The sequence below is a fragment of the Elephantulus edwardii genome, unplaced genomic scaffold (assembly GCF_000299155.1).
Source record: "Elephantulus edwardii isolate Elephantulus edwardi_28Jun2011 unplaced genomic scaffold, EleEdw1.0 scaffold00003, whole genome shotgun sequence".
NCBI lineage: Eukaryota > Metazoa > Chordata > Mammalia > Macroscelidea > Macroscelididae > Elephantulus > Elephantulus edwardii.
In genome coordinates, this window is record NW_006399753.1 from 27183039 (window position 1) to 27200173 (window position 17135).

At 38.9% G+C, this 17135-nt stretch overlaps 1 protein-coding gene across 1 annotated transcript in view; it reads right to left on the minus strand.

Moving 5' to 3' along the window:
• CSRNP3 (cysteine-serine-rich nuclear protein 3) overlaps positions 1–17135 on the minus strand; it is a 102689-nt gene that overhangs the window by 14478 nt on the left and 71076 nt on the right. The window contains exon 2 of the mRNA XM_006879339.1: positions 11291–11550. Coding sequence (XP_006879401.1) covers positions 11291–11550 — 260 coding nt within the window. The remainder of the gene's footprint in view (positions 1–11290; positions 11551–17135) is intronic.

A 17135-nucleotide genomic window follows, 5' to 3' on the forward strand; every position in this document is an offset into this window, starting at 1 on the left:
TTTTCTTCCTCTTCTGTCTTTGCAATGACCGTTTGCACTCTTCCTGGATGATACTCTTGATATCCTCCCACAACTCATCTGGCCTTCGTTTATTAGTGTTCAAAGCCTCAAATCTGTTCCTGAGATGGTTCTGAAATTCAGGTGGGATAGACTCAAGGTCATATTTTGGTTGCCTCAGATTTAGGCAATCTAAAACTAGTCATTTCCTCTAGAACCAGCATTCAATGCAATCAGTTTCCTCTTTTTAATAATTTATAATGTCTGCAACACCATCACCACCAAAAAGAGCCACAGCTTGTCAAACAAAAGTGACTTTCTCTTACAAATTTATTTTCTTATTTTTGTAATATATATTGTCATCCACTTCTTAAACAGCATGTCTCTGGAAACTGTATGAACTTTGTTAAATGTCGATAGATATAGAAAGGCTTCAGGCCTTTAGTTCATAGGGTTGCTATGAGTTGTGCTAGACTTGATGACAATCAACAACAACAACAACATATCTACACAATCAGCACCCTTGGCACCACCAGTCAGGAAATCAAAAGATGAACTGCATTGGGAAAGTATGTCAAGGACCTCTCTCTAGAGTACTGAAGAACAAGGATGGCCAGTATGGAGACTAAGGTGTGCCTGATCTAGGCCATGGTTTCCCCAATTATTTGCTATGTATTACAGAGCTGGACAATAACTAAGGATAACAGAAGAAGGTCGAAGCCTTGAATTGTGGTGCTGCAGAAGAGTGTTGGACATATGGAACATACCATGGACTGCCAGGAGAACAAACAGGTCTGTCCTAGAAAGTATGAAACCAAGCTGTTCTCTATCGGCAAATATTTTGAGGCTCCATCTCATATATTTAGTCACATGGCCTGGAGGTACCACTCCTTCAAGAAGGATATTATGCTTAGAAGGGTTGAGGGACAGAGCAGGAGAGGAAAAATCGAGATGAGATTGTTTAACTCAGGGACTGAAGAAATGGGATTAGGTCTATCAGAGGAAAGGAGATTTGCACAGGATAGTGCAGAGTTCAAAGCTAAAGTACAAAGGATTGCTATGATATGCAGGAGATTCAACGACACATAATGACAATGACAACAACATATCTAATGCATTGGTACTGGTAGTATGTGCCACTGAGTTGGAACCAACACATTACTGGCCCTCCGGGGAGCAGCGGTTTAGAGGCTCAAGATAGGCTTTGAACTTGAGACTGAAGTAATTCCCAAAGGTTACTTCTCAGCTAAATAAAATGACTGGTATACAAAATAACTAATAACATCCATGAGGAATGTGCTTCTTAAACAGATAACTCTATCAGTCTACATAGCTAAAACATACATCAAAGCAAAGATGTAATAGTAAGGAGTGGCAGGAATACTGGAGAGATGGAAATGTGGCAGGTTAGAGTGGAATAAGACTATGGCCAGAAATATCAAGGAACAATTTATTTATTAATTGATAAATGAGAATATAATTTGCTGTGTAAACTTTTATCTAATATACCATAAAATATTAAAATCACAAAGATACTTGCTTTTATCGTTGCTATTCAATACTGCACTAGAAGTTCTGTTGATTGTACTGTCAAGTAGGAACAGATGCATAGCTGACCCTCTAGCAGGTTTTCAGAGGCATGTTAACCACAAAGGAAAAGATCGCCATGGTTCTCCCATGAAGCAGCCGGCAGAATCGAACCACATGCCTTCAAGACTGCACCAAAGCTTCTTACCCAAGTTCCCTCAACTTAACATGAAGCAATATATGAATTTATAATTAATAGATAATATTAGGCAACATATTAACTTATATATAGAAGTTCTAGTCACAGTAATTCGGTAAGGAAAGAAATAGAAGACATAATTTGGGCAGGAAGAAATCAAACTAGCTCTTTTTGCAGAGTACACAACTGTAAATACAGAAAATCCCAAAAATTCTACAAGAAAGTTATGCTGCTGTTAAATCCCATCAAGCTGATTCTGACTAATGGAAACCCTATGGAAACCTGTTGGATTCTGCACCATGCTTGCAATCCTACTATGCTTAAAGCTGTTGTTGCAGTTACTGTGTCAGGCCAATCCATTGAGCTAGCTTCCTTCCTTCTTTTCTTCCTTCCTTTCTTCCTTCCTCCCTCCCTCCTTTCACCAATCTCTTTTCCTGGGGTCTGATAACTCCTGACAACAAGGCCAAAGTATGTGAAATAAAGTCCTACACTCCCTATTTCTAAGAAGCACTGTGGTTTCACTTTTGTCAGATTTGCTTTTTCTTTTGGCAACCAATGCTGGGCTTTATGAGGAGGAATGTGGCATAAGGATTGGAGGAAGACTCATCAATGTCCTATGATATGCTGATGCCACAACCTTGCTTGTTGAAACTGAGGAGGACATGAAGCACTTGCTGCATAAGGTCAAAGACTGTAGTCTTCAATATGGATTGAAGCTCAACACCAAGAAGACAAAGATTCTCACCACTGGGCCAAATGGCAACACCATTATAGCTTGTTCAGCTCCACAACCATCACTCTTGGCACCAGCAGTCAGGAAATCAAGAGACGAATTGCATTGGGAAAATCTACTGTCAGGAACTTCTCCAGAGTTGTGGAAAAGCAACAATGTCAGTCTAGAGGCTAAGGTGCGCCTAATCCATGTCATGTTGTTGTTGTTGTTGTTATGTGCCGTCGAGTCGTTTGCGACTCATAGTGACCCTATGCACAACAGCCCTAAACCCTGCTCTATCCTGCGCAATTACTTGCTATGCATCAGAGAGCTTGACAATGACTAAGGAGAAGAATCAACGTTTTCAAGTTCTGGTGCTGGAGGAGAATCTTGAAAATACCAGACCACCAAGAAAAAAATAGGTCTGTCTTGGAGTGGGTGAAATCAAGTTTCTCCTTGGAGGCAAGGACTTTGAATCTCTGTCTGGCCTACTTTGGGCACGTGGCCAAGAGGGACCAGTCCTTAGAGAAGGACATACCTAAAAGGGAGGAGGGACAGTATAGGAGAGGAAGACCCTGGATGAGATGGAATGATGCAGTAACTGGGGCAATGGAGGTAGGTGTGTTGGAAACAGTAAAACTGGCTCAAGACAGAGCAAGGTTCAGAGCTGCTGTACATAGGGGTCACTATGAGTTGAAGGTAACTCACTGATGCATAAGAACAACAACAACAACAACACAACAATGGGTCACTGAAATGTGTTTGACTCGAAGACAATCAACAACAACAAAGCCTGTATAGCATCAATTCTTCAGATTTCATTATTCATTGTCCAACTTTCATCTGTATACAAAACAAGTGAAAATACCATTACTTGGGTCAGACACACCTTAATCTCTAAAGTGATATCCTTGCTCTTTAGATCTTAAAAGTGTTCTTGCCAGCAACAAATCTGTCCAATGCAATATGTCATTTGAATCCTTTTCTAATTTTTTATTTTTATTATATTATTTTTACATGTACCGTCAGATCAGATCTGATTGGTACAGGAGGAGATTGCCCCCTCCTTCTCCAGCAGAGCATCTGGTGGATTTGAACCGCATACCTCTGGGATTGCAGTGCAGCGTCTTGCCACTAGGCCACCAGAGCTCCCTCACCATTTGAATTCTTGACTGCTGCTTCTGAGGTGTTGATTGTGGACCCAAGGGAAAGATAATACTTGGCAAATTCAATCTTTTCTCCATTTATCATGATGTTCTTTATTGGTCTGTGAGGATTTTTGTTATAATGAGATATTTTCAATACTTAAAGGTGTAGTTTTTAATATTTTTCATATTGAAGAAAATGAAAGTTAATAGAGCTAATGAATAAATCATAAGAAGTGGCAAGATATAACAATAGTACACACAAAATCAGCATTTTGTTTTCCAATTTACAAACTGGAAAAAAAGAAATTAAGAAAATAATTTTATATAAAATGGTATCTAAAAGAATAAAATAGCTGGGAGTGAACTTAAAGTAAATTCTGTATACAACAAAAACTATTAAAAATGCTAAATGAATGGATTGAGAAGTTGTGGTACATTCACACAATGGAATACTATGCAGAACGCAGAAGCAATGATATGTAAATTCCTGCCTAACTTGGGAGGGACTGGAGAGTACTATGCTGAGTGAACTAGCTCAGTCCCACAAGGACAAATACAGTTTAAAGCCATTACTGTAGAATGAGTATGAGGATCCAAGTGGGAGGGAGGGCGGAAGCAGAGGGGTGAGGATAGGCATGGGGGCTTGGGAGGATGGTAATTACAGGGTTGTACAATTCGATGGGGGTGTATGAAAGAAATGGGAAGAATCTTGTGTAAAAAACATTGTATTTGAACTTTGTAAATAAATCAGTATGTTGCTGCTGATTGCCTTCAAGTTGAGCATGACTCATAGTAACCCTATGAACAAAAGCCTGAAGCCCCTATACAATTACTGACATTTATAGTTCATAGTTTCCAGAGGCATGTTGTTTAAGAAGTGGATGCCACTCTGACCTTATCTAGAAACAAAACAAAACAAAACAAAATACCAAAACCCACCAAACAAAAAGAAATTAAAGCAGATTTAAATAATGAAAAGATATCCTGTGTTCATCAATTGGAAGAATTCATATTATTAATATAATGAATGAATATTACTTAAATAAATCCACAGACTCAACAGAGTATTTATTGAAATGTCAACAGTCTTCTCTGATGAAATGGAAAAGCTAATCTTTTAATTCATATGGAAAAAGAGGGGCCCCATATGGCCAAAACAATTTTGAAGATGAAGTAGGAAAACAAAAATATTTTGACTTAAAAATTTACTACAAAGCTATGATGTAACTTTGTAGATATCGGAATGAAATAAACCTGTAGGTCAGATGTAAACTCATACAATGGCAAAACAATTTTCAACAAAGTGTCAAAACCATTCAATGAGGAAACGGTAATTTCAAAAATTAGCACTGCATTATTGGTCTCTTTCTGGCTGAAACAAAGAAGACAGGAGAAAAGCAAAGATGAATTAAAACAAGAGCCCAAAGGACTAACGGACCATATGAACCTCAACCTCCCATGATTCTGAGAGCAGAAGAATAGTGCCCAGCTACCACAACCGATTATCCTAAAAGTACAAAGTCCTGGATAGAGTAAAATTAATAGAATAAAACTCAGAAAGATTAAAATAGCCAGGCTTACTCGTCCAATAAAAACTCGTAGACTGGTGGAGCCCCCAACACTGTGACCTTTCATCACTCGTTGAATCTGGAGCAAAACTTACTCCCATGCATCAACTTTCAGCCAAACAATGGGCAAGGCACACAAAGTAACCAACAACAGCCTGATGTACTCACTCGTTAGAACAATTAACCAGACAAGAGTAAAAGGGCAGCATTTGCCCAGGGATAAAGTTCAGAACACAGGAAGCAGTAGGACAGAAAAACAACAACAACAATAAAGCAGCAGTGGTTCTGGGACAACCAGATTGCCACATAAAACAGCATACGGTTGTACTAATACCTCATAGCATCTATGAAAAATAACCCAAAATGGAACAGTGGCCTCATTATAAGAAATGAAATGAAATTACTAGAAGAAACATAGGGGTAAAACTTCAGAACATACCTTATCTTTGTCAAAAGATGTTTAAATATGTCACCAAAAGCATGAGGAACAAAAGGCAAAATAAACTAGGTTTCATCAAAGTTGAAAATACAAACTTCCGTGCATCAAAGGACTTTACCAAGAAAGTGAAAAGACAACATAAAGAATAGGACAGATACTTGCTAACAACATACTGGTAAGAGTTTGATAGCCTACTGGATAGGGCATTTCTACAGTACAACAACAACTAAAAAAGATTACTGTTGTTAAGTGCTATTGAGTCACTTGTGACTCATGGAGACCCTATGTATAAGAGCCCTAAACCCTGCTCTATCCTGTGCCAACCTTATTGGCTCTGACACACCTACTCCCATTACCCCAGTTACTGAACTGATCCATCTCATCAAGGGTCTTCCTCTCCTGCACTGTCCCTCTACCCTCCCAAACATGATGTCCCTCTCCAAGGACTGGTCACTCTTTGCAACATGCTGAAAATATGTCAGTCAAAGCTGTGCAATCCTTGTCTCCAAGGAGCAGTGCAGCTTCATGTTCTCCAGGACAATGAACCTGTTTGTTCTCCTAGCAGTCCATGGTATATTCAATACTATTCTCCAACACCACTTCTCAAAGGTATCAATTCTCTTTCTATCATCCCTAGTCACTGTCCAGCTCTCTGATGCATAGCATGCAATTGCGAAGACTATGGCCTGGATCAGGCACACCTGAGAAACCAGTCTAATGTAGCTGCTCTTCAATACTCCAGAGAGGTCCCTCACAGCTGACTTTCCCAATGCAATTCATCTCCTGATTCCCTGATTGCTGTTACCAAGAGTCTTGATTGTGGAGCAAAGTAAAATATAACTGTTAACAATTTGATCTCTTCACCATCCATAATGATGCTGCCAATTGGCCCAGTGGTGAGAATCTTTTTCTTGATGTCGAGCTTCAATCCATATTGAAGGCTTCAGTCCTTGACCTTCTGCAGCAAGCACCTCAGGTCCTCCTCAGTTTCAGCAAGCAGGGTTGTGTTATCTGCATAATAAAAGTTGTTGATGAATCTTCCTCCAATCCTTACGCCACATTCCTCCTTGCACAGCTCAGCACCCTGGATGATCTGTTCTGCACACAAATTGAAAAGGCATGGGGACAGAATACATCCCTGGCAGACACCCTTCCCGATTTTGAATCATTCAGTGTCTCCTTCCTCTGTTCTGATGACTGCCTCTTGGTTCAAGTACAGGTTTTGCATAAGTACAATCAAATGTTCTGGGATTACCGTTCTTCTCAGAGTCAGCCACAGTTTGTTGTGACCCACACAGTCAAAAGCTCTTGCATAGTCAATGAAACACAGATAGACACTCCTCTGGAACTCTCTGCTTTCAGCCAAGATCCATCTTATATTACCTATAATATCCTTAGTACAACAGCCTCTTCTAGACCCAGTCTACACATCTGGCAGTTCTCTATTGACATGCTGCTCCAGTCATTTTTGAATAATTTTCAGCAGAATCTAGCTTGCATGTGATATTAATGATATTGTTCGATCATTTCTGCAGTCTGTTGGCTCATCTTTGGAATGGGAACAAATATTGACTACCTAATTAAAAAAATGTTGCTGGAGCTCTGGTGGCCAAGTAGTAAGAAGCTGTGCTTCAACCCCAAAGGCACAGGGTTTGAACTGACCAACTGCTGTACTGGAGAAGGACAGGCAATTTCCTCCCATGGGCTTTAGTGCCTCTGAAAACCCACTGGAGGGTCAGCTATGGGTCAGTTCTGACTAGGTGGTACTTAACAGCAACAACAATTTTTTAAAAATTGGGCAAAGTCAAATAGACTTAATTCTAAAGAAGATATATGACAATGAGCCAATGAATACATGTAAAGATGTTTAATGTTATTAGTCGTCAGAAAAATTAAAATAAAAACCACAATGAGATGCCACTTCACTTACTCCCAAAAGAAACTCAAACTCACATTGTGCCAGTTCCTACTCATTGCATGTAGGCTACCGTCAGGTTTCCAAGGTACCCATTTATATTCAAGACAGCATAAATGTACAAAATTATGGTTTTATCTATTACAGCATTTTTACACAATGAATAACATGCATTCTCTGTGTCTGTACTGCCAACTGTACCCTCCATCCACAAGGTATTTTTGTAAGTTCCATTGTGCCAATATTTTTACATACTGCTGTAAAAAATAATAGCATAGCACGTTTCTAAAAATACCTCACAGCGAGGAGGGCACATTTGGCAAAAACCTATAAAAGGCACATGTTACTTGTGTAAAAATATGGTAATTCTCCTCAAATTTCTTTAGCAAACTGATACACGTGGCTGTGAGCTTTTATTAACTCCATGTGACATGTGCTTCTGAGATTTGTGAATGCTTCTAATACAGTTAAGCGAAGAACAGACCTGCTCAGAATCTCATTACTCTTCAGCTTTATGTAATTTAGAGGTAATAATGATCACCAACTGCCTTTTGCTGCCACCTTCACCCAAATCGTAAGATATATGTTTTTATATATCAATAAGTAAAAGCAAAGAACTGACACTGACTTGGATAACTGCCACTATCTACATTCTAACACTAAACACAACAGAAAGCTGAGTCAGTAAATAGAGATGAGGCACTGGGTTTTAACCAAAATGTTGGTGTTTTGAATCCACAAGTCACTTCTCAGAAAAAGGATAAAGCAGTCATCTGTAAAGTTTTACAGCTTAAGAAATTCTATGAAGCCGTTCTATTCTAGCCTATAAGGTTATAAGGGTCAGAATTGGCTTTATTATAGGGGGTTTTACTTTTTTGTCTGTATTTATTTTTACTTTCTCCCTTTTCTCTGCTTTCTCCCTCATCTTGTTTAAGAACAGAAGCAGCTGAATACAAATCACAGTAACAAAATATATCACTGTCTAGTATGGAGGAAGATTGCTGTAGGTGCGCTGTTTCCCTGACATTTATCACATGTATGATGGGCCTCAAAGTTCACCACAATAAATCTTTTGTGCCTCAGACAGAATTACAGTCTGCCAGCTGTTCAAAGCCAGTGCACATCTTAGCACACCTCAGAAAGGGATGGCTGCCTGTATGCACTGAGATTTTCTTATTCAATGCCTATAGGGGATGATCAGTTAATTTAAGAGTAGGGAGTAAAATGGCAAGATAGTAAATTTTCTACTGAGTGAGTCCATTATTTAACAACTTTATGCACTTTCCCCCTCATCCGTAAACACGATCTAATTATTTACCTATCCCTCTGGGTCTTGTTAGGATTAAATTGAATAATGTTTACAATGTGCCTGGCAAGTACCAATCACTAATACCTGGAAGCTAATTAATACTTGAGGTCAGAAAATGACTTAAGTTTTTAAATAGCTCGTACAAACCCTTCATTGTGTTTCTGAAGCTGTAAATTTTTATGGGATGAGCTTGTGGATTCAAACCACTTACCTTTTAGTTAGCAGCCTGACATCCTATGCATTGTGCCACCACAGCTGGGAGGGGGGCGCAGAAATTGTTTGTAGTAAGTTATGAAAGTAGAGAGAGCTGGATGTCAGAAACCAATTGGAAAATTATTATTGAACTAAACAAGATGTAAAGCAACCATCCTCAATAGCAGTAGGCTGACACCTCAAAGTTTTATGGACCTTTAAATGAAACCTGTTGGGAAAAGTTCCAGGGAAATAAGAGATATACTAAAGAGGCAGGTTGTTTCCAGCTTAATTTAAATGACTGACTTGTGATGCAATTGGGAATATCACACACACACACACACACACACACACACACACACAACTGTACAATACCTAAAAAAAAAAACCCCAAGATGTTTTGAAACACATGACACCTCTTCAAATTGACTTTTTCATGGAAATTAAACATGAATGTAATACAGATGTGTTTATAGCACTTCACCCTTTAACAGATGATGTTAAGTACTTTGGTTACACAGGAAGAACTTCCTTTGTCATTAAATAATAATGGAGAGTATTTTCCATGTACTAGTATAGTAATGGAACAATACAATTAGAGAGTGTTTCTTACAATTATTCTATGCTGTATTTCATTCCACTTAATCTCTTATGTGATATGAGTGAGTATCTCCACATGGACACTTTCCTGAAAATTCTCTGGTAACTCAAAGGCCCCTCAAACTCAGCGTGTTTAAAAGTAGTCTCATTCTTCTCCCCCTCCACACACACAACCTGCTCCTCTTCCTGTGTTCCTTATCAAAGGAAGTGATACTCTCTGTCACAACCTGTTCACTTTTGCAAGCCAGGAATTTAGAGTCACTCTCAGCAGTTTCCCTCTTCCCTCTCAAATCTAACCAATTAAACACCGTTATTTTATTTCCTAAGTTTCACCCACTGTCCATCTATCTTTATGTTAGGCTTATCTTTTCTGTATATGCAGACAATGCTGTATGACTTACACTCTCCTAGCTTTTGTTAGGGTCAAAATTGCAACACTTAATCTTTCAGATTGGAAGCAGGAGTGGCATCCACTTCCTAAACAACATGCCTCTAGAAACTCTGAACTTTGATAAATGTCAATGATTAGAGAAAGGCCTCAGGCCTTTTGTTCATAAGGTCACTATGAGTCATGCTCAACTCAAAGGCAATCATCAACAACAATAACACCACCATCCATCTAATCTAATGACTATCATCTCTCTCCTGGTTATTGTAATCATCTCCTAAGTGGTCTACCTCCACAGCTTTGTATGTTTGCCACTCACCACCCCGTACATGAATGCTCTGACTCTAAAACTATTCTCATGCATGGACTGTATTATATGATCTTGCTATCCTGAACAAGAAGTTATAACTCGTAGCTGTCTCCTCTTGGCTTTAGGATGAAGGGGGGAAAATTTATCTTAACATATCCTTCTCATTTCTCCACACTTGTCCTTGCTCCAGCCATATTACCCTTTGTTTGCCAGAAGGTCTGAAACACTCCTGGAAGCACTCTTAGCTATTTACCTTTGAAGATTTCTGTTCAATCATCACTACTTACAGGAAGTTTACATGGCCTCCTGGACTGTGTTACGCATAGCCCCATACAACTCCCTTGTTACACGCTTGGGTAGCATTCTCCATAGCATTTAATAGAGATACAATTTTATTTAACTTTTCAAATTATGTATCCCTATGAAATTCCTCAGATGCAAGGATGGTGAAACTTCATCTCGTATATTTTGGACATGTTATCAGGAAGGGCCAGTCCCTGGAGAAGAACCTCATGTTTGGTAAAGAGTTTGGTCAGTGAAAAGGTGGAAGACCCTCAATGAGATAAACTGACACGGCAGCTCAGCGAGCACAAAGAGAGCAATGATTCTGAAGACAGGGAGGACCAGGCAGTGTTTCGTTCTATTGTACGTAGGGTCTTTATGCGTCAGAGTCAATCAACTCGATGACTCCTCACAGTAACAATCTGCAAGTTACAGTAGAAAAGATACCACATCTATTTTCACTCACCAGTTTGCCTCAGACCTAGCGTAAGGTCTACAATCTAGTAATAATAAATGAATGATGGCATTGGTTTCTGAAAAGATCATGCTATTTTGCTTTAAGGAACAACAAAGGGCTCAGCAGGAAGTCTGTGGTCTAAAAATGCCCAGCTAGGTTTGTTAAGATGAAAACGAAAGTGGTGAATTCAAACAGAATGAGAGAAAAAGAGAGATTGGGGTGGAGGGGGAGTTTTAATGTTCCTTACCTTCAATTTTAAGGAGTTCAGTTTTTCTTCCCTGAGGTGTTCCCTCAACATCTCCCGGTGAAGCCGCTCCTGCTCCCGGGCAAATTCACCAAGTGTGTACTGGCGCACGCTGTTGTGACGGCTGGACATGCCCAGCGTGCTGCCCCCCTGACTGGGCACGCTGGTGAAGCCTTGCCTCCTGGTAAAGTAGTACACAGTGACACAGCTGAAATGCACATTCTTTGTCCTCAGCCGCTTCTCCCTCTTGAGGATAGAGGAAGCTGAAAGGAAAAGAAAGAATTCAATGTATACCTCAGATGGCGCTTTTATTCCTTTTGTGTGTGTGTGTGTGTGTGTGTGTGTGTGTGTGTGTGTGTGTGTGATTTGAGTGAAAGCTTATAAAGCCAATTGGTTTCCCATTCAACCATTCGTACACATTTCGTTTTATGACTTTTGAGCATCCAACCACTGTCTTTCGTAGTCTCCACTTTCACATTTTAACGATGACCATTTGGAGCTGAAAGCACTGTAGATATTATCAAGCTCAGTAATTTTATTTTAAGCCAGGGTTTGGAGAATTTTAATGGCATATCTGGATGCAGTTTTAGTGGTAGAGCTAACACTTAAAGCTAAGATCTCTCAAAGTGGGTGCTATACTACACAATGCTTCTCTCATATAGGTAGAAAATGATTCACTGCATAGAAGAGATTGATAATCATGCTCAAATAGAAAGACAGAAAGAGACAACTGAGAAGAAGAGTGGCTAAAATAAGAGAAGTTGATATTTAAAGCTGGCAGCGATTTACTTTTACTTGAATCCACAATCAACAGCCATGTTAGCTGCAGTCAAAAAATTAAAAGACGTTTATAGGGAAAATCTACTGTCAAAGATCTCCTAAAGTTCTAAAGAGCAAGGATATTAGCATAAAACCTAAGGTATGACCCAAGCCAGGGTATTTTTCAGTTGCTTCCTATGCATCTGAAAGGTAAGACAATGAATAAGGATGACAGAAGAAGAATCTATGCCTTAGAATTGTGATGTTGGAAAGAATACTGATCATCCCATGGACTGCCAAGAGGAAATAAGTCTGTCTTAGAGAAAGTGCAACCAGGATCTTCCTTAGAGGGAAGGATGGTGACATTTTGGCTCACATACTTTGGGCATATTTGTCAAGAGGGATTAGTTCCTAGAAAAAGACATGAAGACCTAAAATGAGGTGAACTGACAGAGTCACTGTAACAATGGGCTTAAACAGAGCAGAGAGTGAAAGGGTGGGTGGGACAGGAGAGAGCAAGGTTCATATCTGTTGCTCATAGGATCACGATGAGTCAAAACAGACTGGACCTCACTTAACAACAACAGCAACAATTACAGAATGCTCTGGCTGCTAAGAAGGAGCTCTGGTTGTACAGTAGGTTAAGTGTTGCGCTCTGCATCAAAAGGTAAACAGTCGGAACTCAGCTGAAGAAAAATGATGCCCTCTTTTCCCAATAGGATTTATGTGAAACTCACTGAAGGGTTGCTATGAGTTGGCATTTACTCACAGTAGTGAGGTGGTTGGTTTGTTTTTGATTATACTGTGTTCTGTACAACGTGAAGACCTTTATATGAATGATCACATTTTATCCTCACAACAAATCCTTCAGTAGTTATTACTTGGAAGCAGGATTGACACCCACTTCTTAAATAACAGGTCTTTGAGAACTCTATGAACACTTGAGAATAGAACAGCGCTCAGGTCTTTTTGTTCTTAGGGTTGGTTTCATTTGTACTCAACTCAATGACACTTAACAACAACTGAAACATTTATTTTTAAAGTCCTGGTGATGTGGATTAAAGCACTCATCTATTAATGAAAAAAAAATCACTACTTTGAGCCCAGTGCTTGTCTATCGGGGAAGACGTGTTAGTTCACATCTAGAAAGATTACACACAGTCTTTCGAAACCTTACGGGGCAGTTCTACTCTGTCCTACTGGGATGCTATACATCTGAATCAATTTGATAGAAGCAGGTTTGGTTTTCTCATTTGATTTTTAACTATTTTGAGAAAACTCAGGCACCAAAGGTTAAATAACACTAGTGGTGACAACGGAATTGGTTAATCCAGAGCCTACATTCATAGCCACATGACAACTAGAGAGTGAAGCCCATTCTAAGAGTGCTGCACAAACCTGCAACATGATATCATACAACTTCTGGTAGATTTCAACTGTGACAGCTTTAAAGATGATTTTGATCTTGGAAGGCTGTGTACGCAATGAAAGAAAGTTGACTACAATATCACTTTGTATTTATACAAATATCTTCTTCCCAGAGAGTTCCAGCTTACTTGTCTTTTTTTGTTTCCTACTCCCCAAATAATTTGATATTCTAGCCAAATAACAAAAAGGCTTCTATGACTAATTTCATTTGACACATTTATTTATCCCATAAATATAAATTGAGGGCCTAGTATGTACAAAGTAATTTATAAATGGCTGGGATACATCATGAAAAACAACAAGAAGCAGATGGCAAGCCCTGTCCTCAGGGAACTTACATTCCAATGATGAGAAACGGAAGCAGAGTGAAGATACAGAGTAAGAGAATGGTGACATTTGGACAAGCATTTATTTGGCTTTTCCAACTTTCTTTCCTCTCTACTGTTTCACTACTCCAGAGAGACTGCCAGAAAGCAAATGCTTTCAAACGTGTACATAATTTTTACATTTATTTATGTATATGTTCACTGCAACATACTTATACTCCTGGCAGCAGAGACAATTTCCATCTCTGATTTAAAAGCTCTGATCTGATTCCTAACCGTATGCTTACATCGTCTCAAAACTGAGGGGAATTTGTAAAAATGTAAAAGATCACTGGAGAAGGCAGAATCCAGCAAGCTGCCTCATAATCTACGACTGGATCTGACAACCTCATCTGTCATCACCTTACAACAGAAGAGAGGCTCTGGTGTTTGGGTGATAACCTTCAACCTCTTTTTCATCCACCTCATAAAAATGACACACATAAAGCCTTCTTTTCCTAGAATATAAGTTTATGTATAAGGAAGAAACGTGTTTAACATACTCATTTAAAATAAAGGAACCGTTGTGGCACTGTCGATAGGGACTTGCACTGCTAACTTAAACGCTGCCCTTATCTGGTGGTTCAAATCCATTGGCAATTCTGATTGAGAGAGAGTGGCTATCCTCCCATACTTCTTACAACTTCCGAAACCCACTGGAAGGTCAGCTAAGAGTCAATTCTGACTCACTTGCAATGCTGACATTGAAAAGAATTATTATTTTTAATTGTTATATATCTCTGAGTTGTCCTTTAGATGGTACATTAGACAAATTTTCTTTTAATAAATTATGTCTTATATTTTCAGATGAGCTGAAGAATTCTTCAACATTCTGGGAGACTCTATTGTACCACCCTTCCCCATAAAATGAAGTTATCCTATTCCCTTAAGCTAGTTTTGAGGTGATTTTCCAGGGATTTAGGGGTGATACTGGTGTTAGGTGTTGCCAACAGAAGCTCTCCACCTGGGCCTCTTGCTGTGCTGGCATCATCAAAGTGTGCTAGGTTTAGTGCTGCTTCCTATGCACTAGGGTTTCTAATTCACTCATGAGCTTACGCTTGCTTTAGCATTTGCATATTATAAATAGTATTGTAAAAACAACGGGATCCAGAAGCCTGTGGAATGCATCTAACAGGAAGGCTTTGAAATACAGTAAGATCACTCTTATGGGGATATTTTAAGTGCAGCTTTCCTGAACTTGGAAGCCACCCACAGCTCTTTTCTGATGATTCAATCAGATCACTAGAATGGACTTTATGGGTAATTTCCTGCCTCCAGGACTCAATTTGACTAACATCACAAAATGAAGCCATAAAATAGAATCTACATCCTTCAAGCTTAGGAAAAAAACACATGAAATTCACTCAGCACCTCTGCCTTAGGGAATCTGAAAGCTCCCCGAGATACCTAACTAGTAATTTGTGCCCTCTGCAGAATGACTGAACTCTACTTTGTGTCCCCACAGAGTGCAGTGTTCACTGTGCCACTGTGAGGTCAAGGGGAAGAAAAAGCAGGAGGAGAACAAGGCTTTCATTGCTGCTTTTAAAAATAATTAGTTCTGTTTTCAAACACAATAGCAAATTTTTCAGCTTCTTTTGGCTCCTTTTATTTAATTCGCTGATACCACCTTAAAGTAGAAGTGTCTAAATGTAACTGTACTACAGACACTGCAAAGAACATAGCTTCTGCAACACGACATGGTCAGCACACCAGGTCATACTGTCCTAAATGGAACATGACCCCAGACTAGAGATACAATATTAACTATCATTTATGCAAGCAATAAACAGCAAAGAGTGATTGACAAGGAGCTAATTACTAAAGTTATCCACCCTACAAGATGCTTTAAAAGTCAGAGAGGGAAGAGAATTATGAAACTGACTAATTTACAATGCTAGGAAAGAATGTAGGTGGATAAAAGACAATAATCTGCATCACACACATAGAAAAAAAATATCATGAACATATATGATTAGGAAAAAAACTTTTCAAAGATTAAAAATTGTAAGGTATGTTTCCTGTACCATCCAGGAAGCCCTCTAAGCCTTTTGAGAGGTGAATATTCTGACCTCACAGAGGACATGATTATATCAAGGCATAAGAGATGAATCACACAAAGCTCCATCTGACACTCACATAAACTTCATGCAAAAAGAGAGCTGTAGAGTGTGGGGAATGGGAGAGATCTAGTGTAAATGATCTGGTTGGATTTACTGATTTTATTTCTTGCTGAAAATGATCAAATTGGCTTTTAAATTTATACTTTAGCCACTTATAGATGTGCTAGAGTGTGTCATTCCATGTGAATTTGACCATCTGTGCATGCACAGAGGAAAGCACATACATAGCTGTGTCTGTGAAATTGAAGGCCAGATTCTGAACCAGTGATTCCAGTAACCTTCTAGAGCTTCTGCTTGATCAGTTAAGTGGTTGCAGTCTACAGTGGTTCTTGCTCTTTTTAATGTCAGCGACTACTGGCAAAGCTCACTGGAACATGGTAAACAGAACTGGGTTATTTGGCATGGAGAAGTTTAAAAGTTCATGGTCTACTCTGACGTTATAGAAAGAATCATGGGAAACATTAAATTTATCAATTGTTTTGAAAGTCACTACTGACTTTTTCTCTCCTATGCTCTTTGGTGCAAAAGAATAATTGAGTTCTAAGTCCCTATTTTGAGCCTGTTCTTCTACCTATCTAATGGCAAGATAATGTATGTAAAATGAAATTGCTGAGATTAAATGGTTTTCTTGTTAAAATATAGACCATAAACACTTGTATTTTGTAGGTATATGGACCAAATTAATAAGGGGTCTTTAAATGTGCCTGTTTCTGATTTTTTTTTTGAGGAATAAGTTATGTTTGATTCTGTTATCAAGCATAAATACAAACAGAAATTTATTACATCTTTGGAAAGATACAATGGAGCTCAATATGAGAACAAAGCCATGGATTGACTGTGGAACACCCTATTAATTACTCACGGGCAAGTTCAAGCTGAAGCTGAAGACAGTGAAAACAAATCTGTAAGACCCCAAGTATGACTTTGAGTATATCCCACTTGAATTTAGGGATAATCTCAAGAACAGAATTAATCCACTGAACACTAATGTCCAAACACCAGAGGAGTAGTGGGACACCATCAGGGACATCATATGTGAAGAAAGCAAACTGTTGTTAAAAAAGACAAGGAAGAAAGAAAAGATCAAATGGATGTCAGAAGAGACCTTCAAATTAGCTCATGAATGTAGAGTAGCTAAAGTGAATGGAAGAAACGAAGCTAGGAAGCTAAACAGAA